Genomic DNA, 24811 nt, shown 5'->3' with positions numbered 1-24811 from the left:
TTTAAGAGTCTTGAGCATCTTGTGATAGGACACATGGTAAGAGTAGCCAAAAAGGACATGGATGGTGACATATGTGCTTATGTGATTGATGGGGAAAGGAATCTACACGCAGCAATTGTAAATGGGTGAAGGAGGGTAACAAAATCTCTATAAAAGGAGCCCTCCTCTCCCTTGTTCATCAATCTCTTCCACCATTAGGCCTCATGTTGCTGTAGCTCTAGTCTCCCCAAGCCTCTTCCATGAGCCGTCTCTCCCTCTTGTAGATATTCTCTTATGTAGACTCTTGAGTCCATCTCTCTCTAGTTTATTCTCTCTCTATGAGTAGTCTTGGAGCTTCCGCTCCCTCTTGTATGTATGAAACCTCTTCTTCTCCCTTGTGTTTGTAGTGTTGGAGTGGATTCTCACTCTATTGGTAATGAAGGTCACTTCAGGTTCTCTCTCTCTTGAGTGTCTCTTCCCTTTTCTTTCTTTCAAAGCCTTAAAAGTTCTTTCTATTCGGTTGCTCACTGTGTACACATGGTCCATCTGTTTCCCGAGCCACCATGCAAACTTCTTCCCCTCTTCTAGGAAAAATCTATGAGTGGTGGATCTTTGATGAAGGTGGAGTCTTGAGGGAGCATCCTGCTCAGGTGAAATTAGCATGGGTGGAGGGCAGTTTTCATGACAGTTTGACCCCCTGTTAGTATTTTGCTCATAACTTTCTGCTCGATAGTCCGATTTTAATGAAATTTATATCAGCACAAAGCTCTTTTAAAGATGCATGTTTATACATGATCAAATTTTGAATCAAATACTGCTGCAAAATGTTATGAGTCTTTGTGTCTAACAGTTTGTTTTCATGATAATTTTTACCCCCTTCCAGTAAATTATCCATATCTCTTCAACCGTCTGTCTGTTTTCAATGAAACTTATATCAGCGCGAAGCCCATATTAAGCTGCATCCTTTGTTGCTTGAATCTCTGATATCATGTCTCTACTGAAAGTTATAGGCCTCTATGTCTAATGATAGTTTGTAGAGTGTTTTGAGCTAAGTCTAAAGGTGTCTATGAAGGAGGTGCAATGTTTCCTCGGAATCTACCCATCCGACCTAATCAGCCCCTTCAAACTCCTCAATATATATCAGTTCATGTCATGTTGAGCCGCAAGATCTTCTTTCAACAACGTATTGCTCTTCTCTTTGGCACAGACCGGTTCGTTGAGATTATGGCCTCTGCTGATCCTTTCCTTCTCCCTATGCTTGATTACAACATCACTTGGGATGTTACCATCTTCATTCTCATCTGAGGGAGGAAAGTATGGTGTGGTATCTTGGCATAAAAGCTTCTTTCTAATGTCCCATTGTCAATGATAAATATCTTTGTCAGTCAGTTCGAAAGCAGTAGAAAGTGAAGAGGTGCGTGAAGTTTATTACCCCCAACTTCATGTCACATCTTTTGGTGGAGACGTTGGGTACGTTTGGTATTGGATTCATCCCACCTTACTAAACGGTCTCGGGCGTACTTGATTGCATGTTATGCCTAGAAGAGGCATGTGTTTTGATGATATAAAGAAGATGCCTGGAAGAACTCTGTTAGAAGAGATTGCAACCCGTTTAAGAGAACTTGAAAATTGTGAAGGTGATGCTCAAGCTATTGGCACAGTCACCATTTGCACTGTTGAATATGTTGGTGAATCGATAACGCCGGCAGCAGGCACAATGATAGATTGGGGATTATTCCATGCACTGGTAGCTTGGTGTGGAGAAGAGTTGAGTCTTTGGGAAGTTTTCAACTATAACAGTGGAGTGGTGATTCTTAATGCTTTCAAATTCTTTTGCTATGCAAATGATGAAGAGTACAATATCTTGAAGCTTTTATGTGCACTTCCTATTGTGAGAAGGGTGATTCTAGAATGCATGTATACCACAATGTTTTCATGGTGCTGGTTGGTCACTTATTTTTAAAAATTTTGTTGAGGATCACATTGTGGAGGGTTTTCAACAAGTGGTTATGCATAATAAGTTGGTCTTGGTATACTAAGGCTCTGTGGGATCTTGTTCGGATCTTGTTTGGGATATCTTGGTGTTTCCTTTTTGTGTTTCATCATGGTGAAGATTCTAGTGTTTCAAGGAACCCAAGGGGAAGAACCGGGGTCTTATCTTCGGGATTTTGTTCGAGGATGCCGGCTTTTTGGATGGTCCATGAAGGATCGGGCGAAGATTTTGCCTGATTTTCTTGAAGGTGTAGCCTTGAGTTGGCATGAGACCTTGCCGAACTCTACTAAGGAGGACTGGGACCAAGTGGTGGCAGCAATGAAGCACAGATTTGGGGCAGTGGAGTCGCCAAATGCTTTGATGTTGCAGTTGGACCGGTTCTATCAAGGAGAGGGTGAGTTGGTCTCTGCATTGGCAATCCGATATGAAACTTTATGGACAAAGTATGAAAGGGTAGCTTTGCGAGCTATGGCATCTGCATCATCGGCCCCTCAAAGTCTCTCAGGGATGGAGCACTTAAAGATGAGCAAATTTGTTATGGCTTTGGAGCCTCGTTTTCGCTCAAAAGTAATAAGTAAAGATCCAACAACATACGTGGAGACACTTCGCATTGTGACCAAGAAAGAAGCTTCTCTAAAGATCGAATCCTCTTTTGTGTCTTCAACAACTTCAACTTCTAAGGTGCAGGTAATGGGCACTCCTCATATACCAAAGTCCTTTGAGTTAGATCATAATATCTCCCAATTGATGGCGGAGTTTGCTGATTTGAAATTGCTTTTGGTTAATGCACAACAACCTAGAGCACCAAAGAGTGAAGATAGGTCTCGAGATAGGAGTGGGGTCACTTGTTATGAATGTAATGAAAAAGGCCACTATCACCCTAAGTGTCCTAGATTGAGAAAGAAAGAAGAAAAACAAGTATCCTTGTTAGAAGCTTCTTCAGGGGATGAGGAAAGAGAGGTAATGATGGCTAAACGGGGGTGTGGTAGAGCAAAAGAAGAAGAAGAGAGCAAGGAAGAAGTAGATGAAGAACATCAGGAAGAGGAACACCGTAGTAAGAAAAAGAAGGCATCTAGAAGGAGAATTAGCCAGTCAAACTTTCCTTTAGGACAAGGAATTGGAAGATATGACTTGTTGTCCAACCTTAAAGAAAAGAAAGCTCATATCACCTTTGATCAATTACTTGCTTTGTCTCCAAAACTATGGAAGGAATGGGGAAAACTAGCAAGCACAAGAGTGTTAAAGAAGAAAAAGAAGAAAAGTGCCATTCCTGTTGTTCAAAAGGTAGATATAGATGTTGGTGATGATGTACCTGTGGTTGATGTGATCACTGATGGTCAAGTGATTTCTAATGTGTACATTGATGGAGGTGCATCGATTAATGTCATGAGTGAGAAGACCATGATAGATGCTGATTTAAAATACTCTAGTACTACCTCTCCTTATCGCATCAAATTGGCTGACACCACTAGGGTTAAGACCTTGGGAGTTGTGAAGAATCTAGAAGTGGATGTATGTGGAATTTCTGTGCCGACTACTTTTCAGGTGATCCCTACCAAGCCAGATGCACGTGCCTATCCATTGATTTTGGGAAGGCCTTGGCTACGCAAGGTGAAGGCTGTTCAAAAGTGGAATACTGGAGAATTGATTTTGCAGGGAAATGATAAGAAGGTGTGCTACAACATCAGAAGCCGCAAAAAGGAAGTTGTCAAGGAGGAGTCTTCAACATCAGAGAGTTCAAGCTCTAACTTTACCGATGAAGAAGAAGAGACAAGGTGTAGCTCCGAGGAGTCCAACTCAGAGGGTGAGGTGGAAGGACTGGCCTTTGGTCTTTGTCTTGGTGCTAATCGGGATGAGTCAGGAAGGAACAAGGTGGTGGTGCAAGAAGATCCTGTAGAGACACTTCATGTGGAGGATGTGGAACACACTAAACGACGCCAACGCAATGAAGAGCTTCTTGGTGATTCTCTATCAGGTAGTGAGAAGCTCCAATACTTGGATATGTTAGATGATTTTCCATGTCTTTTTGCAACAAGCTATTCACAGGTTTGACCAATCTCTCTTGTGGAACACAAGATTGAGTTGAAGCCAGAAAATAAGCCAGTTGTGCAACGCTTAAGGCGATTGGGGGTGATCCAAGCTGAGGCACTAAAGAAAGAGGTAACACTACTTGAGGCGGGATTCATCTTTCCTGTTGATGATTCAGAATGGATATCTCCTGTACTTGTCACACCAAAGAAAGGAAATAAGTGGCGAGTTTGTGTGGACTTTCGTCCTTTGAATGCATGCACTAAGAGGGATCATTTTCCTTTGCCATTCCAAGATGAAATACTAGACCAAGTAGCAGGGCATGAGATGTATTTTGTATGTGATGGGTATTCTAGGTACTTTCAAATTCGTATTCGGGAGGAAGATCAAAATAAAACATCATTTGTCACACCTTGGGGAGTTTTTGCTTACAGAGTGATGCCTTTTGGGTTGACCAATGCACCAGCTACATTTCAAAGGTTCATGAGTCAAGTCTTGGAGCCTTACTTGGGAAAGTTCATAAGGGTGTTTTTGGATGATTTTTGCATTTATTCTCGATGCATAGATCACATGGAGAAGTTAAAGATGGCCTTAGCTAGGATTGATGAAGCAAAAGGGTGTCTAATCCTAGCAAGTGTCATTTGGCTCAAACAAAAGTAGTCTTGTTGGGGCATATTGTGTCTGAAGAAGGCCTGCAAATGGATCCTGACAAGGTTCAAGCAATCATGGCATTGCCAAGTCCTGAAAATGTCACTAGTGTTCGCAGAATTCTAGGAAAAAGCAAGTACTATCAACGCTTTTGTGATGATTTCATAGAGATAGTGCATCCCATGAACTTGTTGACAAGAAAAGGAGTTTCTTTCCAATGGGGTGTGGAGCAACAAGAGTCTTTCCAGCAACTTAAGGAGGCCATGAGTAAGGGCCCAATATTGAAGCCCCCTGATTGGTCTCAAGACTTTTATGTAAATCCAAGTGTATCTTTGCATTCAGTTGGTGCTGTATTGCTACAAAAAGGAGAGGTAGGTAGAATGCAACCCATATATTATGCCAGCCGATAGCTTACAGATGTGGAAACAAGGTATGAAGAAATGGAGCAGTAAGCTCTCTCTTTGGTGTTTTCAGTCAAAAAGTTTCGCTCCTATTTATTACCTCGACCATTTTTCTTCCTTACCTCTCAGTCTGTATTAGCATATCTAGTTCGCAAGCCTAATCCTGGGGGGAGATTTGCAAAATGGTTGTCAGAGCTTCAAGAGTTCTCTTTCTCTTTTGTCACTGAAAATGCCACTAGGTCCACTATGGCAGATTTGCTCACAGGACGGGAGGATCTAGGAGAAGAAAAGAAATGTAAGGAGAACATTAAAGATGAAAGAGATACCACCAACAGCTTTTATTTTGTATTTTGATGGGGATTTAAGTCCTTCACGCCAATAAGGAGCCGGGGGGGATGGTCTTGATGAATTCTAAAGGTCAAGAAGTATGGGCAAGAGGATGAGCTTCCAGGTATCACAACTAACAATGCAGTTGAGTATAATGCTTTGATTCTTGGTTTGGAGGGTTGTCTTCAAAGTCAAGTTAAAGAATTGGAAGTAAGAGGAGATTCTCAGCTTATTATAAAGCAAATGCAAGGGCATTACAAGACAAGAAGTCCTCATTTGAAGGAGCTTAATTAAAAGGCTATGGCACAATGTAGTTGGTTTGATTTTTGCAAGTTTGTTCATATAAACAGAAAAGCAAATCAAAGGGCAGATGAGTTAGCTAAAGCCATTGTAGTGCCAGACCGGGGGGTGGTTTCTTGGGTAGACACTGGATGGCCAAAACTACAAGATGTTCAGAAATATGTGGAAGAAGGCATGTTTCCTCGAGGGTTAACTCCACAACAGAAGCAGAGATTGGTTACTTTTGGCCACGCCTCCATAAGGATGTATATGAATGTCACGAATGGAACCTATCAGCTTGAGGATGTTGATGGCATGGTCATACCCAGACACACCAATGAGTATCGCCTTAAATTCTTCTATGCTCGACCACCTTGAGGGCCAGCAGACCCTCTCTGTACTAGAGAGGATTTGCTAGGGGGGAAAAGATGTGACGCCAAAAATTGATATTTTTAATTTGGCATTGGTATTGTTTTTTTGTATGTTTGATAAGAGTTTGAGTATCAAGTGATAGCCTAGCGGCTCTCACTTATTTCTATTTTCTAGGATATTGTATGGGATTGAGAGGATGAGTGGAATGGCTCATTGTAAACACCATAGGTATGAATTATAAATACCTTGGTATGGGGTGAGAGTTATTTGTGTATTGGATATTATGGAGTTTTTAGAAAATAGGAAGAGTGAGTCATATAAAGAGGTGGGCTCATGTCCATGTGTTCCAATAATATAAGAGAGGCCACATGCCAAGCATGTGGAAGGAATGTGCAGTGTGAAGTCAAGAGGAATCCTTCTAGAACTCCTATGTGGAATAAGGAGGATGTGGACATGTGGAAAAGAGAGGATCCCTATGGGCTCCATGTGGGGAGACTCTTAACTTTCTCAATATTTTAAGAGTCTTGAGCATCTTGTGATGGGACACATGGCAAGAGTAGCCAGAAAGGACATGGATCGGGACATATGTGCTGGTGTGATTGATGGGGAAAGGAATCTACATGTAGCAATTGTATATGTGTGAAGGAGGGTAACAAAATCTCTATAAAAGGAGCCCTCCTCTCCCTTGTTCATCAATCTCTTCCACCATTAGGCCTCATGTTGCTGTAGCTCTAGTCTCCCCAAGCCTCTTCCATGAGCCTTCTCTCCCTCTTGTAGATATTCTCTTATGTAGACTCTTGAGTCCATCTCTCTCTAGTTTATTCTCTCTCTATGAGTAGTCTTGGAGCTTCTGCTCCCTCTTGTATGTATGAAACCTCTTCTTCTCCCTTGTGTTTGTAGTGTTGGAGTAAATTCTCACTCTATTGGTAATGAAGGTCACTTCAGGTTCTCTCTCTGTCATGAGTGTCTCTTCCCTTTTCTTTCTTTCAAAGCCTTAAAGGTTTTTTCTATTCGGCTATTCACTGTGCACATCTGGTCCATCTGTTTCCCGAGCCAGGAAAAATCTATGAGGGGTGGATCGTTGATGAAGGTGGAGTCTTGAGGGGGCATCCTACTCAGGTGAAATTAGCATGGGTGGAGGGCAGTTTTCATAACTTTCTGCTCGATATTACCACCCTTCCTACCACAAAATTTATGGGGTAAAAGGAGTTGCTCAGCTTCTTCCATACTTTTACTTATAGTATTTTAATGAAATTTATATCAGCACGAAGCTCTCTTTAAGGAACATGTTTGTATTGATTAGATCTTGAATTAGATACTGCTGCAAAATGTTATGAGTCTCTGTGTGTGACAGTCTGTTTTAATGACAGTTTTTACCCCCTTCCAGTAAACTGTCCATATCTCTTCAACCATCTGTCTGTTTTCAATGAAACTTATATTAGCGTGAAGCCCATATTAAGGTGCATCTTTTTGTGTGCTTGAATCTTTGATATCATGTCTCTACTGAAAGTTATAGCCCTCTGTGTCTAATAACAGTTTGTAGAGTGTTTTGAGCTAAGTGTAAAGGTGTCTATGAAGGAGGTGCAATGTTTCCTCGGGGGGGTCACTCATCATACGTAATCCTATCACGTGAGTTCAACAGAAGGATATTTTTTATTTCTAAAATTTACAGAAATAAATAGACATAAGGGACTATTTAAAATAGTTTTGGAAAAAATTTACAGATTTGTATAGAAAAGGGGTACATTTTATTAAATGAAAAATTTACAGATAAGGGATTTTAGAAATAGGCCTTGAACGCACGTGATATAGAGGGTTTATACATAGTGACCCCCCCGAGCAATGTTTCCTCAGAATCTACCCATCCGACCTAATCAGCCCCTTCAAACTCCTTGATATATATTAGTTCATGTCATGTTGAGCTGCAAGATCTTCTTTCAACAACGTATCACTCTTCTCTTTGGTGCAGACCGGCTCACTGAGATTATGGCCTCTACTGATCCTTTCCATCTCCCTATGCTTGATTACAACATCACTTGGATGTTACCATCTTCATTCTCATATGAGGGAGGAAAGTATGGTGTGGTATCTTGGCATAAAAGCTTCTTTCTAATGTCCCATTGTCAATGATAAATATCTTTGTCAGTCAGTTCGAAAGCAGCAGGAAGTGAAGAGGTGTGTGAAGTTAATTACCCCCAACTTCATGTCACAGTAGTCACCCCAAAGAAAAACAACAAGTGTCGAGTCTACATCGACCATAAGAAACTCAATGCAGCCACCAAGAGGGACCATCATCCTCTTCCCTTTCAAGACCTCATTCTTGAGAAGGTAAGTGGTCGTGAGATGTATACTTTCTGTGATGGTTACTCCGGGTTTTATCAAATAAGAATTGCTGAGGAGGATGTGCTTAAAGCCACATTTGCCACACCCTGGGGGACGTTTGCATTCAAAGTAATGCCATTCGGCCTCACCAATGCTCCTACTACCTTTCAAAGATTTATGCAGATGGTATTTGCTCCATATTTGGGGGTTTTCTTGGAGGTGTTTTTAGATGATTTCTATATATTCTCGGCACGTAAGGAGCACATGATGAAGGTTAGGTTGGCCTTCCAAAGGGACAATGATGCGAATGGTAGCCTCAACTCTGATAAATGCACCATTGGAGCCACTCAAGGGAGGTTACTGGGACATATTGTCTCATTCGAGGGCGGCAAGCCTGACCCCGAGAAGGTAGAAGCTATCCTGAAGCTCTCCCCACCAACAACCAAACATCAGGTATGCTCATTTGTCAATCTAGCAGGATACTATTGCCGCTTCATTGATCAATATGCTGCTTTGACGCGACCCATGACTATGCTATTAAAAGATGGAGTTAATTTCTCTTGGGATGAGGATTGTGATCATGGGTTTATACAAATCGAGAGTGCTCTGGCTTTAGAACCCATTCTACGCAATCTTGATTGGTCAAAGACTTCTATATCAATCCTGGGTTTGGTGAGCATACTCTGGCAGGTGTTCTTCTCCAGCAAGGGGAGAATCGGTTCATGTATCCCGTTCGATTTGCTTCTTGACAATTGCTCGAAATTGAACGATGCTACTCTGAGGCTGAGAAGCATGCTTTGTCTTTGGTATTCTGCATTGAGAAATTTAAGCATTATGTGGCTGGAAAGTCCTTCATCATAATCTGCAGCAATGGTCTTGCGAAGCAGGTTCTTCAATCACCAAATCCCATGGGCCGGTTGGCCAAATGGTTGGTAGTTTTACAAGAATATGATTTTTCTTTCAAAATTGTAAAAGGGGGTTGTTATCCAAGAAAAGAATGTTTTTGGTACTAGTGTTGTGCTTTTGTGTCGGACGCTTGTTCTTTTTGAGTTTTTAGAATAGTCCGTCTGTCGGAGCATGTCTATAGATGCATCTAAGAGTGCATCTAAAAGCGCATCTAAGACCGTGTCTATAGACGCGTCTACTCTATTTTTAGAAACAGATAGCTGAGTCTATAGACGCACTGTTATACGTGAAAATAGACGTGCTCTGTTCTTGGCGGGGTCACTATGAATAAACCCTCTATATCAGTGCGTTTAAGGCCTATTTCTAAAATCCCTTATCTATAAAATTTTCATTAATAAAATGTACCCCTTTTCTATACAAATCTATCAATTTTTTCCAAAACTATCTTAAATAGTCCCTTATGTATATTTATTTCTGTAAATTTTAGAAATGAAAAATATCCTTCTGTTATTTTTCCCTGGCCTTCCCTTCCCTTCCCTTCCCTTTTCTTTTCTTTCTCTTTCCTCTTCCCTTTCCCTTTCCACTTCCACTTCCAAGAAAAGGATTGCATGTATATTGAATGATGGAATTAAGGATTTCTCTTTTGTCTCTCTTTTTCTCTCTTATCTCCTCTCTTTTTCTCTCTTTTTTTCTCCTCTCTTTTCCTATATTTGCCTCTCTTTCCTTCTCTCTTTTATCCTCTCTTTCCCTCTCTTTTCATGGTAATTTTTCTCTCTTATCTCCTTTCTTTTTTTCTCCTCTCTTTTCCTCTCCTTTCTCCTCTCTTTTATCCCCACTTTTTCTCTCTTTTTCTCCTCTCTTTTCCTCTCCTTTCTCCTCTCTTTTATCCCCACTTTTTCTTTTTCTCCTCTCTTTTTCTCTCCTTTCTCCTCTCTTTTCCTCTCTTTTCTACTCTCTTTCCTTCTCTCTTTTTCTCTCTTTTTCTCTTTTTCTCTTCTTAGCTCATCAGTAATCTTCTTTTTTTCTTTTTTCCAGTTCATCAGGTGGCCAGGAAGCTCTTTAGGCTCACCTGATCTTTGGGAGACCATCTTTTGGGAGTTATATCACCTTTTGGGGCACCCTCCCAGTCCTGGGGAGTTATATGGCTACATGATGGGTACTCTAAACTCCCCACAGGAGTCGGCACTACAAACTCCAAACCACCCCAACCCCACACTAGCTGAGATTACCCCAGTGGAGTTAACACAGCCCAATCGGCTACACAGCCGAGCCCCTTCCCCCATGCTGTCTTATGCCCCTTCCCCCATGCCGTCAGGAGGTCTTTCTACCTTGCAAAGCCTTCGGCGTACTCTTGTGCATTGAGACTTGGTTCTCTAGCTATGAGTAGCCCATGTAGTCCCATGCAATCTCCAGCTACGAGTGGCCAGCATACTAGCTTGATAGGACACAGTAGTAGGCGTAGTAGTAGGGAGGAGGGTGGGGGATGCATGGCATAGCACTTTGGGAGGGGTGGTGGTGGGGACGATGATGATTCAGATGATTTAGACATGCCTTCAGGTGATGGTATGATCTTCTATGACATCACTCAGACAGGAGGCATCTTGATGGATGCACAGGGGAAGGACATAATGGCCTTCATGCGCTCTGTAATTGCTAGCAATTATAGAGATTGCTTTATCCACTACAAAGACCATTCAAAGAGGTTGGCTGATGAGACCCTCGCTGCTGTTCGCTCTAGGTATCCTAACCCCCCCAATGTTCAGTTCATAAATAAATGGGCCAAGTCAAAGATTGTTATGATACTTGGCAATAAAAGATCTTCGCTTAAGAGGCAGGAACTAGCGGAGCTTGCCAGGCTCGAGGGAGGTCAACTACCAAGGGGCCCACCCCACACAACCCAAAAGTGTGAGTGGAAGAAAGCAATGAAGTCAGCGAGGGAGGAACCCAGTCTGCAGCACGTGGAGGCATGAAGGATCCAAATGGAGCAATATGGAAGCGTGCATTTTGGAGCACGAGGTGTTGAATCATGGGAGGCCCAATTTATAAGTATCAATCTCAAATTATATTGTTTATGTAGTTTATTAGGAGGTTGTTTCTTTGTACTAACCCCTCCGCAAATTGTGTCATCTTGCAGCTTGATATCGTGGGCAGGTACCCTACTCCTGTCGAGACAGCCTACCACTGCCACCATCATAGAGGAGATACATGGAAGCACTTCTATAATGACGGGTTGATTACTAAGGAGCAGTATATCCGGGCTACTAGAGCGCCCCCCAAGGTATTTGAAAGTAATTAAATAATGTCAATATTATAAGTAAAGATTTGATTTTTCATACATTGATATATGTTGTCCCTTGTTTACAGGCCCTTGCACAAGAAGACGAGGAAGAAGGAGGCGGAGAAGGGAGCGGAAAAGGGAGCATAGAAGGGAGCGAGGATGTGGAGAACTTAGATTAGTCATAGAAGTAGTGCTAGCTACTCTTTTTTGTACTTAAAGCCACTGGCTTGGCTTCATGCCTCTTGTATATACACTCCTCTTATTTTTGGTACTTGAAGCCACAGGATGTGGCTTAGCTTCGTGCTATATGTACATACAAGCACTTTTTGAGCTATGAATTTATATACTCTTTTTATTTTTTTGGCTTTCAATTTTCTTGTACAACGTTCTATCAATTAATGCCTTGTGAACTAAACGTTTTGGAGTTGTAATGTTTTATTTGGAATTGTAATTGTCGGCTATAGACGTGCTTGCAAGAGTGCTAATTAAAATGCGGTTGGCTGTAAGAATTGAATTACACAATGTGGAAATGGGATTCCTGTAACTACACAGCATACACAACATACACAGCATTCTGTTCAAGCACACAAAATTTTAAAAATATTATGTAGCACGTCTATCAGATCATCTATAAACACGTCTATATATGCATCTATCTGTTCGAGGGGCATCTATTCACGCGTCTATAAACGCGTCTATCAGACCGTCTATAAATGCGTCTATAAATGCTTTTAAGTATGCGTGTGTCTGTTTTTTAAATTTTCTAGTAGAGCATCTATTTACGCATCTATATGCAAGTCTATAGACGCGTCTGTCTGCTATATAGACGCGCCTTTAGATGCAGGTCTCTAGACGCGCAAATAGACGTGCAAATAGATGCGCCTGTAAGTTTTTTTTAAAGTTGAGTAAACGCGTTTGTGTGCGCATCTATAGGTGCTTTGTCTTGTTGTGTTGGAACAGTTTTGGAAGGTATTGCCACAACATGGTTCGTCCAATAGCATGATTTGATCAAACATCATTGGCCAAGCCTTCGTCATCAAATCCTTAAGAATTTTGCTCATTCTAACGTCACTCAAACGGCACTACAACAGTTGCAAGATCTTCATCAATCAAAACACGAATAGTTGCTCAATTCGTAGTGAAATTCAATCAATTGTTGTTGTGGGCAGATTTGACTAAGGCATTAGGTGGAGGGGTGGCACATGGAGGAACCATGCCACCTTAACATTTTATAATATAACTGCCATGGATTATGTACAACACACATTATGGGTCCTCTTCCATGGAAGGGTGGCACACGATCATGCCCTGCCACCTCAACCCTAGGCCCTATGCACACCATATTTTATTATACTATTGCCACACATACAAGCACACACATATATTTATGCCTTTTACCTTGGTCAAATTTTTGCATAACAGTTCCCTTCCCCAGGCAGGGAATGCACAACATTTCCATGCGTGGGACCATCACCAACAAAGAAGGGCTTGAGATAATGCTTGCTGATCACCTTCTTGTCATATGGCTCATGCAGTTCCTCTACTTGTACAGACCCATTGCTACGTTCCCTGATGACTTTGTATGGACCGGTCCATAGTGGAAGGAACTTTTTATCCATTTGGTGGTCCAATCTATTATCAAAGCATAGCACAGCATCCCCCTCAACAAAGTGTCTTTCCCATCCCTTGCGAATCTTAGCATCCATGTGGGCCTTTTGTCAGTTCTTTTGGATCTCTGTTTGATGGAGTGCAAGGTGTTAGGTTTCATCTAGCTTCTCAAGTTGTACCCCAACCTGGCCTCTACATGTTCATCTTCTGTCATCCTCTGTTCTTGTGCCAATCTCAAGGCCAGAATTTCTATCTCTAGTGGTAAAACTGCCTCAGTACCATACACCAACTCAAAAGGAGTATGACCTATAGATGTTTTATGGGTGATGTTGTAAGCCCACACAGCTTCAGTGACCTTCTGATCCTAGTGGCTCCTGTTCCTTGTGGCCATTTTCCCCATGGTTTTACAAAGGAGGCTGTTGGTCCGCTCCGTTTGTCCCATGGATGCTGGATGATAGATGCTAGAAGTGCGGTGATCGATACCCATGCAATCCATGAGCAACTCCACTGCTTCATTTAAGAATGGACTCCCATGGTCAGATACTATTTCCATGGGTGTCCCAAACCTTGTGCAGATACGTTCAAATATGAAATTTGAAACTGCCTTACCATTTGCAGCGGGGAGAGCAATAGCTTTAGCCCACTTAGTGACATACTAAGTGGCTACCATAAGATATTTCTTTTTGCGAGCAATCATGGGTAGGGGCCCGACAAAATCTATTACCCACTTTTGAAACGGATGGATGGACATCACTAGGTGATGTTGCCTAGGACATAAATCCTTCCTACCAAAGAATTGGCATGGTTCACAAGTTTTTCAATACATAGTGACATCCTTGAACAAGCATGTAAAATCTTCTTAGCTGTATAGTCATCGGCATAATGGCCTCCACAAAATCCATCATAATAATGCTTCAATACCTTAGGTACTTCTCTGGATTAATGGCCCGTCTTAGTACCCCATCTAGGCCTTGACAGTATAACACCCCATCAAAGAGAGTGTAGCGCCTACTATCTCTGTGGATCTTCTTTCTCTCATAGCTAGTACTTTCTGGAGGAAAGGAGAGAGCGGTCAGAAATCTATAAATACCACCATACCATGGATCCCCAACTTCTATGTCCGCTACAAGGGTTACATCGAGGCACTCCTCTAAATCAATCAAAGCATTCGCGTCAATGATTGCATTTTGTTTTATGGACTACATAAGGATGCAAGAGAGTGTCCTACTTGTGGAGAGGCAAGATATAGAGCAGATCTCAAAACTTTGGACATGCCTCATAAGGTTCTGCAATATTTTCCCATAATCCCTCGCATCCAACATATGTTCAAGTGCAAATCCATTGGAGAGCTCATGTCATGGCATTCCTCCCATCGATCAACCGATGGCAAGTGGAGAACTCCCGCAGACACTCCTGTGCGGAAGCATATTGAAGACACATGGCCAAGCTTCAAGGAATAACCTAGGAGCTTGAGACTTGGATTGGGTGTGGATGGTGTGAACCCATTTGGTCTCAAAAGCACCTCTTACAGTGTATGGCTAGTGATATTGGTGAATTATAATCTTCCACCCTCTATGGCAATTATTTTTTTTTTCAAAAAAAGAAGGGCTAATTATATTACTTTCGAAACAAGGATTACAAGAGACTCAATAGCAATGCTGGAGCAAAGGGATAATTCCCGCAAAACTACAAGCCTCACAGGGCTAAGCATCAAACTGTTGCAAAATGCTGTCAAAACAAGTAGCCCTAGTCTGGGTCTTCTGAGAACCAGTAAACCTTAAAACCAAAAAAGCTACGGATCCCTGATGAAGTGAATCCTGGAGGTACTCGGGATCCAAAAATGTATGGATCCCTCCTCCGCTGAGCTCCTGTCCATCGAGCCCGCTTGAGGGCGCCAATAGGAAGAGACCTGCCTGCATGAGCAACCACCACCTGATGGGGGGCGAGTCCGCACTCCAGTAGCCTGCTCCACGCATCTGCAGGCCTCAACCCACTTGGAGTGCCTCTTGGTACGACAAGAAGAAGTAGAGCCCCAGGAGAAGGGATCCCTGAGGATAGAGCCAAGAGTCACTGCCCTGTGGGTAGAGAATCTTTGAGACAGTGAGCCATCAACTGAAATGACTCCTCTAAGTCAACATCCAGCAATCGAGTCCGACCAAGACCAAGGTGCCAACCGCGACCAAGAACCCCTACTGGGAAGAAAGCAGTAAAGCCACGTCGAGGTAGCAAGGTTCCATGGGCCGGAGTAGTTGCCAGGATCCCTATTGTCAAGCTTGACCATCAAGAAGAGCTCTTGACCACCATGGAGGCAGGCATCTCGGGTCTCTATCTCCTTGAACTCGAAGTAGTATCAAAAAACTCTGAGTCTTGAGAAGCTTGGAGACCCAAGCAAAGAGGCCACCATCAGATGCGACCCCTCTGGGTTGTTGTCCAAGGGCCTGGTCTTTCCAGCTCCAGTACACCAATCGCGGCCAGGAGATGCTGTTGGGACGAGGGCAGCACAGCCACCACCATGGGGAGGCACGAACTAGATGGCTGGGGGATGGCCATGGCCGATGTCGCCAGGGCAAAGCTGCGAGGAGAGCTCCAAATCCAGAAGAACAAGAGAGTGCAGGGAAATCCTCCTCCCGCCATAGAAATGCCACGAGGAAGGGAGAGACGCTTCTTGAAAGATGAACCTACTGCTGCTGTGAAGGTGCAAAGGTGGAGGACCGCCAGGGCAAGGGAGAAGGCTGAAGCCGAAGATACTCCCTTCCAAAGAAGTGCAAGGCCCCATGCCAAGAATGGCTCGACACCTCCAAATGCTCGAACACCCCCAACTCAAGCGCTTTCTACTCCACGGAGAGGCAGAAGGGGGCAAAAGATCAGCCTGGAAGACAACACTACCACGAGAAGGAAGCCACCAATAGCAGGCCACGGCTCGGGAAGTGCCATCCAAGAGAGGCTCACGGCAGATCCCAAGTAGGAGGGGCAACCGGCCAGCAGGCGAGAGCGCTTAGCCGTTGGACGGGGCTTGCAGCAAGGCGAGCAGGGCAGCGACTAGGGTGCAAGGGGAGGGCGTAGGGAGAGAAGGGCGGGAGTGGTAGGGTAGGAGCCAAGGCAGCGCGAGGGGCGGGGGCAGTAGCGGGCGGGGTGAAGGTCACGTTTTCCCTCTATGGCGATTAAGAGAGGACATGTTATGTTATCCCATCTAATTCCAGGGAAACATAAAGTCAAAAATCATGATGTTTATTTGGAGCCTTTGATTGATGAGCTGGAGATACTTTGGAGCCTTTGATTGACGAGCTAGATGATGTAAGCAGGCCTCCCTCATCACGAGATTGGTGTAGAGCAATTATATGGCTTGAAATCTCATGATTGGCACAAGATGCTCCAAGTAAGTATTTTATGTACATAATATCTTTTTCCTTTCAAATTTGTGAGTGAATTAGAAGCAACTAATCAACCACCTCCTCGTGTGTTCACTTCATACTACCTACTAGCATTTCTCGTAGTGCATCGAAGGACATGAAGGATTGCATTTACAAGATGGGTGAGCTTGTGAGGTACTTTACATGATACAGAATGTGATGCGTATCAATGCTCCATTGAAGGTGTTCATATTGCTAATATGGTGTACTTTTTCATTTCTAGGTATGTGAGCTCAAAGGAAATAGATCCCACCATGCTTGAGAATGCTCAAGTTATGTTAGTGGAGGTGGTTTGTTTAGTGGAGGAGACATTTCCACGTTCTATTCTCATAAGCTAACTACATCTCATAGTGCATTTGGTGGAAAGAGGCCCTAACGCAACAATCAAATGCCATGCAAGTGGCTTTGTAACTATTGACTCCACAAAGTTTTGGCAATGTAAGAAGGGCACACTAGTACTACCACAACAATGTGAACAGGTACTGTGCACACATAAAAATACTCGCTTTTAAATATTTGATACCTTCTATGCAAGGAAAATAACATGATTGTATTTGTGTTTGAATTAGGTTGTCTATCAACCAATGGTGGATAATATTAGATGGTGGCATCTCATACCTATTATGCCACGTTCCAAAGTGATGTATAGTACATTTACTAATATGGAGCGTATGGAGGATGATCATGGCCATGGAGGTGATGATGATCATGATACAAGAGAGGAGGATGATCATGAGATAGGAGATAACAGATATTGAGGCCATTACCCGTGAGGACGAGCCTACCATTGGTGATGTTGATTTCGATGAGCACATGAGTAGCACAAGTAGTAGTGGGTTGAATGTATTTGTAGATCTAAACACTTGTTTGGATTTAGAAGTAGATAGTTTGGCAAGGGTTGATCTCATTGAGGACGAGATTGAATCGTAGCTCATCATTGATATTGGAAAAACTATTTTACATATTGTCTCATTCTCCTCACCTCACTTAATTCTTGTAAATGTGGGCTTGCAAAAAAGCATTGATGTTTTTATTAAAATTATGTGCTTTGGTAATCATGGGCAATGTTTGGAAAGAAGTGATGTACACCAAAATCTCACTTTCTGTATTCTCTGTTTTGCATCTAAATACGCGTCTAATTCTCAGTGTAGACGCGCTAATAGACGTGCTAATAGACGTGCTAATACACGTGCAAATAGACGCCCTGACAGACACAATGTTAGACGGGCCCATATTTTCTCAGTGTAGACGTGCTAATAGACGTGTCAATACACGCGCAAATAGACGAGATTTTAGACGTGCTATTAGACATGCTTGTAATTTCTCTATTCAAGAAACGCCTAGACGCGCTCGCTATTTTGCGCGTTTATCAAGCGCGTGTTGTTGTGCAAGCTCCATCGCCTTGCAATCGTCCGACCATGAATGATAGTCTGAAATGTTTTCAAAGTGATCAATCTAGACCATGACGTCTTTAGTTGGTAAGCCATGAAAGGACTTCGGACGGGGACTTTGTTATCTTTCGAAGGAGTGGAAGACTCCAATGCGAGAACAGAAGCAAGCATGGACATCAAGGCTTGATTTGTTTGGGAGAGCTGATTCAAAAGGGCGTACACCGATTCTTGCAGAATTGGCTGCGGCTGTGGCTGTTCCTCCATTCTGTGTTCATCTATCCTCTGATCGGAACCAGGCGTCTCCACCAAATGTAAAATGCTGATGATCACAAGAACTACACTGAAAACTCCTCTGTCCCTCTACGGGACATAATGTTCCTTTATTACCCTTGCCCTAGTAGTTATAGCCAGTTACAACTATGTGGCACGTGGCAACTGACACGTGTCACTAGACACGTGTCACTACACCACAATACTAATTAATTAGTATTAATACTCTAGAGTTATAAGATTTTTTTCATTGTGAATTAAATATTCAATGCTTAAATCTTAAGCGCACAAGATTAAGAGCAAGTTTACATAGTATCTTACCAGACGACTATCGGGAAAACATCAATTGCCTCCTAAAACTATATTTTCAAATTCACTAACAATAAGAACGACTTGCTGTGTATAACAAAGGCAATTTTATTTCGCCCAAGAGGAACTCAAGCATGACAGACTCTTGATATTAGAAATTTACAAGGACAGAACCGTTATCGACAATGAATGAACCGTTATCCACAATTAAAAAACTGCTGTACAATAGAGAAGACAAGGAATAAAGGGAACAGACGTGTCGAGGTGAAGAGCAATTTGTAATGCTAGAACCGTCAGTACAATAGTTACTATCCCAATCAACAATAAAAAAACGTAAAGCTCGTTGTGATTTTGTTTTCCTTACGAACCATTCGAGTTTTCATCTATCAACATTAATGCCAAGTGGAAGTTCTTCATGACACATAATAAGGAACGAGCTTAAGCTCTAAATATTGTACTGTCATGCTCTAAAATTTTCAACAATAGAGGAGGTTTTATTGATGTTGTCGAAAGTTATATTTCCGTCGAACTGTTCGAAACGAGTAACAGTTTTATTGAAGCCTATCAGTCTACAAAAGTAGATATGCCAGTAAATAGATGTATGTTCTAACTAGCAAAGATTTTATGAGACTCGGTCTAAGCTGCCTCAGCTTCTTCCTCCTCGAACTCACCCTCCTCATCAGCAGACGCATCCTGGTATTGCTGGTACTCAGAAACCAGATCGTTCATGTTGCTTTCGGCTTCGGTAAACTCCATTTCATCCATTCCCTCCCCGGTATACCAATGCAAGAAAGCCTTTCTTCTGAACATGGCTGTGAATTGCTCGCTTACTCGCTTGAACATCTCTTGAATGGAGGTTGAGTTACCAATGAACGTAGCAGACATTTTCAGACCCTTTGGAGGAATGTCGCAAACGCTGGATTTTACGTTGTTTGGAATCCATTCAACGAAATAAGACGAGTTCTTGTTCTGCACGTTGAGTAATTGCTCGTCCACTTCCTTGGTGCTCATTCGGCCTCGAAACATTGCAGAGGCAGTGAGGTATCGGCCATGTCGAGGATCAGCAGCGCACATCATGTTTTTGGCGTCCCACATCTGCTGAGTTAGCTCTGGCACCGTCAACGCTCTGTACTGTTGCGAACCTCTCGACGTAAGAGGAGCAAAGCCCACCATGAAGAAGTGGAGACGTGGGAAAGGGACTAGATTAACAGCCAGCTTCCGCAGATCTGAGTTGAGCTGACCGGGAAACCGCAGACAGCACGTGACGCCGCTCATTGTGGCAGAGATCAGATGGTTCAAATCACCGACTACAGACGATAACGAAGCATTAGTCTATTTTTTGGAAAGTTGGACGAAGCTTACGGTCGCTATATATTCAGATCGACAAATCATAAACTAAGGAACCTCTAAAGTCGCTGCGTATTGATAGGCTAACGAAATTTTAGCTGGGATTAAGGTTGGAGGGATTACAGGTTGGGGTGGTGAGTTTCAAGGTTCGGAAGCAAATATCATAAAGAGCTTCGTTGTCAAGCACCATGCACTCATCAGCATTTTCGACCAGCTGGTGAACCGAGAGCGTAGCGTTATAAGGTTCAACGACAGTGTCCGAGACCTTTGGAGAAGGTACAACAGAGAACGTAACCATCATCCTATCGGGGTACTCCTCACGGATCTTGGATATGAGAAGGGTTCCCATCCCAGATCCAGTGCCACCGCCCATCGAGTGACAAACTTGGAATCCTGCATTCACAATCAGAACGCTCATTGATCAAAAGCACACCCACAAGATGAGCGGCCGGCAGCTTCTTAAAAGGCTAATTGCGAGGTTGATTTCACCTTGCAAGCAATCGCAGCTCTCCGCCTCCTTGCGCACGACGTCCAGGACAGAATCGATAAGCTCGGCGCCCTCGGTGTAGTGGCCTTTCGCCCAGTTGTTCCCAGCACCCGTCTGCCCGAAGACGAAGTTATCAGGGCGGAAGATCTGGCCGTAAGGGCCAGAGCGGACGCTGTCCATGGTGCCGGGCTCAAGGTCCATGAGGACGGCGCGAGGGACGTAACGACCACCGCTAGCCTCGTTGAAGTAGACGTTGATGCGTTCGAGCTGGAGATCGGAGTCGCCATGGTAAGTTCCGGTGGGATCGATGCCATGTTCGTCGCAAACGACCTCCCAGAACTTGGCACCGATTTGGTTACCGCATTGGCCACCTTGGATGTGAAGGATTTCCCTCATGGCGGAGATGGGGAGGAGGCTACGGGGGAAGGGAAGGGCTTAAGCCTTAGCGATGGAGGAAGGTCGCAGAAGGGTGGCCGCAGGAGGTTGACGGACTGCAGGGGAAGGAAGGAATGAACAGATATAAGCTTTGAACTAGGGTAGCCGTTGGGCCAACTGCCTTTCCTACGGTTGCTTCTTGTGACCCCTCGTGTCTCCCTCCCAACTTCACATCCTCGGTTTGTTGCTGTATGCCCCTTCACTTTAACATACGAGTTTTTATATACGAGTCTTTGATTTGCATGGCTCTTGATCCTTCGCCCCTTCACTCTAATATTTATCATTGTTCATCGTTTCAGCCACCCTTACATTATCCTCGAGCAAAACCTAAAAGTATTCTATACATGTTCATTCATGCCTCCTCTAAACATAGGCAAGAAGGGGGCATACTACTAGAGCAAAAGCTGAGTAAAGCTTTAGAGACTTAATCCTACCTTAGCGGTACCCACTAATGATCTAACACAATCACATTTGAGGAGCCTCGTACAAGAAACCCGCATGAAAGGTGAGAGTTATTGGCTCCCTTCCCTCCCCTAAGAACCTTCCCATCTCTTGGCTAGATGGCTTACAGAGGGCTTCCCAAGCACATGTAGAGCCTTCTCCCTTGTTCTTTTGATTCTTTTCGATGGGATTTTAGCTTGTTAAAGCTTGTTTCAAACCTGATTTCACCAAATCTATGGATAAATTGTGAGGGTAGACTTGATCACATATTTGTGGATATCCCAAACTACTACTAATTGCACATTCCTCATGTGGGTGGGGAGTTCACTAAAAATATTTAAGATAGCACGTGTGTTCAACACAAGGGGTTTTTTTTTCTTGGGATTTACAAAACCCAAGCGTATGTTGAGAATTTTTTAAATTCAAAAAGTGAAATTTTCCATATATAAGAGGTACTTATATAACCTCAATATTGATAAAAGGGCTATATATATGGGTTATAAAAATCCATAGGTAGGGGGTTTCTTAAACATCCCTTGAAGACACATGCTTTATTGGGTTTTTACATAGTGAGTGCCCTAGGTCCATGTGTTGGTATTACATTCAAAGCCTTCCTCCACCTTCATGAATTTGAAAAATTATTCAATCTACATTTGAATGACTAATTCATTAGCATTGCAACCATATAATTATGCGCTCCTAATTCATCTTAGTTCTTCATATGGAATAGACTATCATGGCTTGCTCACACTAGACCTTTAGAGCATTTTTACCTTGTTAGAGACATGGATGGATGAAGGAGATATCTCCCCCATCAAAACTATCCACTTTTTGAGTTAGATTTTAAATATCGTTCACTATATCTCTTTGTCAAGTGCTGTAATCCACAAAACCACATTATTTAAGCCTAGCAGAGTTAAGGATTGGTGTGACAAACTCTCTAGCCTCCTCATAGTTTTGACAAAAGGGAGAGGCCCAAAGTTGACCCTTTGGCATGGAAAAGTTCAAGAGTCGATACAAACTTGAGGGCAAAGCATTTGATGCTCATGGTTACTGCAATGGCAACCTCCTCTACCATGCATACAAGCAAGTGCACTTGAGTTGTCATAATGCTTGAGGGAAAGTGCTTCTCAAGCAAGCACACACCTTTAATTGAGTGAACCCTCGCCCTTTTTATGCTTGCAAGCACACAGGTGTGATTGAGAGAATCAGGGAGTGATTATAGGATCTAAGGATTCCATCCTGAGATCATTGGTGATGTCACAGATGTATGCTCTCTTGCCTATATATTGTGCATTCTCCATGAATAAAGTGTTCATTGTGATTCATCATTTGCTTCATTGTTTAGTTCATGATCCAACAATCTCCCCATAATCTCAAATGTGTTTGAGAATAATATGGTGCTCGCATTAAATTTAGTGCTTGCATTTTTGCAGGGGCAAATGCACCTCACACGAAGCCACTCTTTTTCATTTGTTCTTCCACTCCTCCTATCCATCTATACAAATCTAAAACATGACAAAAATATCAAGTGCACGCATCCAAAACATAGCAAAACTACCAAAGCATATAAAAACTATCAAGAGCACCTAAAAATGTCAAAGAATCATTTTGGTATTCCACATTCTGCATTCTCATTTTAATTAATTTCAAGATTTTCATGTAATTAGTTTTGTTAATTCAACACATATTGATTCCATTTTTTCTTTTTGGTTGTATTTGTGTCCCGTCAATGTAATAGCTATGTCTAGTAGTAGGAACTCATAATCAGAGGGTAGCTAGGGATCTGTGTATTCGCAGATCTTGCAGATGAGTCCACCTCAGCTACAAGAGTTTGTAGCTGGCATGACCTCATACCAGTAGATAGACCTAGTCCAATAGGCCATTGAGTCTCGCGAGGGGGTGTCCACTTGGCCCTCTCCCATCAATCCCTGTAGCAAGCCACCTCATGGTAGCCAGCAGAGTAGTCACCTTCTTAGATTTAGGGATCAATAGGTCATGGAGGTTCACCATGTGATCATAGGTTAGGCTCATATTGCGGGAGTGATAGTGCAATGCGGGATGAGCTTTCTCTTTTCTCTCTTTCTCCCACTCTTTTCTCCCCTTATCCTACTCTTTTCCTCTCTTTTTCTCTTTTTTCTCTTTTTGTCTCTTTACTCTACTCCCTTTCTCTTTTTCTCCTACTCATCCCTCTTTTTCTTCTACTCCTTTCCTCTCAACCTTTCTTTCACTCTTCCTCTCTTTTCCTCTCTTTTCTCTGTTTCTCCCACTCTCTTCCTCTCTTTTCTCTCTTTCTCCTATTCTTTTCTCTCCTTCTCCTACCCTTTTCCTCTCTCTCGTTTCTCGCTTTCCTCTCTTTCTCCTACTCAGCTCTCTTTTTCTCACTTTCTCCTACTTGTCTCTCTTTTTCTCTCGTAAAGAGAGAGAGAGAGAGAGAGAGAGAGAGAAATGAAAGAAAAGAGAGAAAGAGAGGAAAAGAGAGGAGAAGAGTAGGGGAAGAAGAGAAAAAAGTAGGAGAAGGAGAGAAAAGAGTAGGAAAGAGAGTCCTGAAGAGAGGAAAAAAGTAGGAGAGAGAGAAAAGAGAGAAGGAGAGAAAAAAGAGAGGAAGAGAGGAATAAGAGAGGAAGGGAGAGAAGAAGAGACAAAAATAGAGAAAAAAGAGAGGAAGAGAGGAATAAGAGAGGAAGGGAAAGAGGAAGAGAGAAAAAGAGAGGAAAAGAGGAAAGAGAGAGGAAAAGAAGAAAAGAGAGAAAAGAGAGAAAGAGAGGAAAAGAGAGGAAAACCATAGGAGAAAGAAGAGAAAAAGAGAGACAAGTTGGAGAAAGAGAGAAAAGAGAGAAAGGATAGAAAGAGACAAAAAGAGAGGAAAAGAGTAGGAGGAGAGGAAAGAGTAGGAGAAAGAGAGAAAGGAGAGGAAGAGTAAAAGAGAGATTAGGGGAGAATAGAGAGGAAAAGATAAGAGAAAAAAGAGAGACAATTAGGATAAAGAGAGAAACTAATAGGGTAAAGAGAGAAAAGAGAGAAAGAGAGGAAAAGAGTAGGAGAAAGAGAGAAAAAGAGAGACAAGTAGGAGAAAGAGAGAGAAAAAGAAGAGAAAGAAAGAGAGGAAAAGAGCAAGAGAAGAGTAGTTAAGAGAGAGAAAAAAGGACGATTAGAAGAAAAAGAGGAAAAGAGAGGAAGATTGAAAGAGAGGTTAAGAGGGAAATAAAAGGATGATTAGAAGAAAAAGAGAGACTAATAGGAGAAAGAGAGAAAGGGAGTAGGTTAAAGAGAGAAAAGAGTAGAAAATATAGACAACTTGAGAGAGGAAAAAAGTAGGACAAGAGTGAAAAGAATAGGAGAAAGAGAGAAAAAGGGAGACGAGTAGAAGAAAGAGAGAAAAGAGAGAAAAGAGAGGAAAAGACTAGGAGAAAGAGAGAAAAGAGTAGGAGAAAGAGAGAAAAGAGTAGAAGAAAAAGAGAGACGAGTTGGAGAAAGAGAGAAAGGAAGTAGGGTAAAGAGAGCAAAGAGAGGAAAAGAGAGAAGAGAGAGGAAAAGAGAGAAAAGAGAGAAAGAGAGGAAACGACTAGGAGGAGAGAAA

General features: G+C 42.6%; 1 protein-coding gene across 1 annotated transcript; it reads right to left on the bottom strand.

The window, feature by feature from the left end:
- Positions 1 to 19157: 19157 nt before the first annotated feature.
- Positions 19158 to 20751, bottom strand: LOC147890626 (tubulin beta-1/beta-2 chain). Its single transcript, XM_087390106.1, has 3 exons — positions 20358 to 20751; positions 19992 to 20261; positions 19158 to 19828 (listed from the first exon to the last, which is right to left on the bottom strand). Exons 1-3 carry the CDS (start codon positions 20749 to 20751, stop codon positions 19158 to 19160), a joined length of 1335 nt encoding a protein of 444 aa, XP_087246232.1.
- Positions 20752 to 24811: the final 4060 nt, after the last annotated feature.

Source organism: Dipteris shenzhenensis, chromosome 19 (assembly GCF_047967505.1).
Source record: "Dipteris shenzhenensis isolate YYH24624 ecotype China chromosome 19, Dip_SZ_1.0, whole genome shotgun sequence".
In the NCBI taxonomy this organism is placed as follows: domain Eukaryota; kingdom Viridiplantae; phylum Streptophyta; class Polypodiopsida; order Gleicheniales; family Dipteridaceae; genus Dipteris; species Dipteris shenzhenensis.
Note: the sequence above shows the minus strand (reverse complement) of the source record. Positions and strands in the feature narration are given on the sequence as shown.

Excerpts from the sequence above, each read along its gene's own strand:
- LOC147890626 (XM_087390106.1), bottom strand. The coding sequence starts at position 20,751 with ATGAGGGAAATCCTTCACATCCAAGGTGGCCAATGCGGTAACCAAATC. Across the intron at positions 20,262-20,357 it reads GAGCTGCGATTGCTTGCAAG|GATTCCAAGTTTGTCACTCG; the intron begins GTGAAATCAACC and ends TTGTGAATGCAG. Across the intron at positions 19,829-19,991 it reads GAAACTCACCACCCCAACCT|TCGGTGATTTGAACCATCTG; the intron begins GTAATCCCTCCA and ends TATCGTCTGTAG.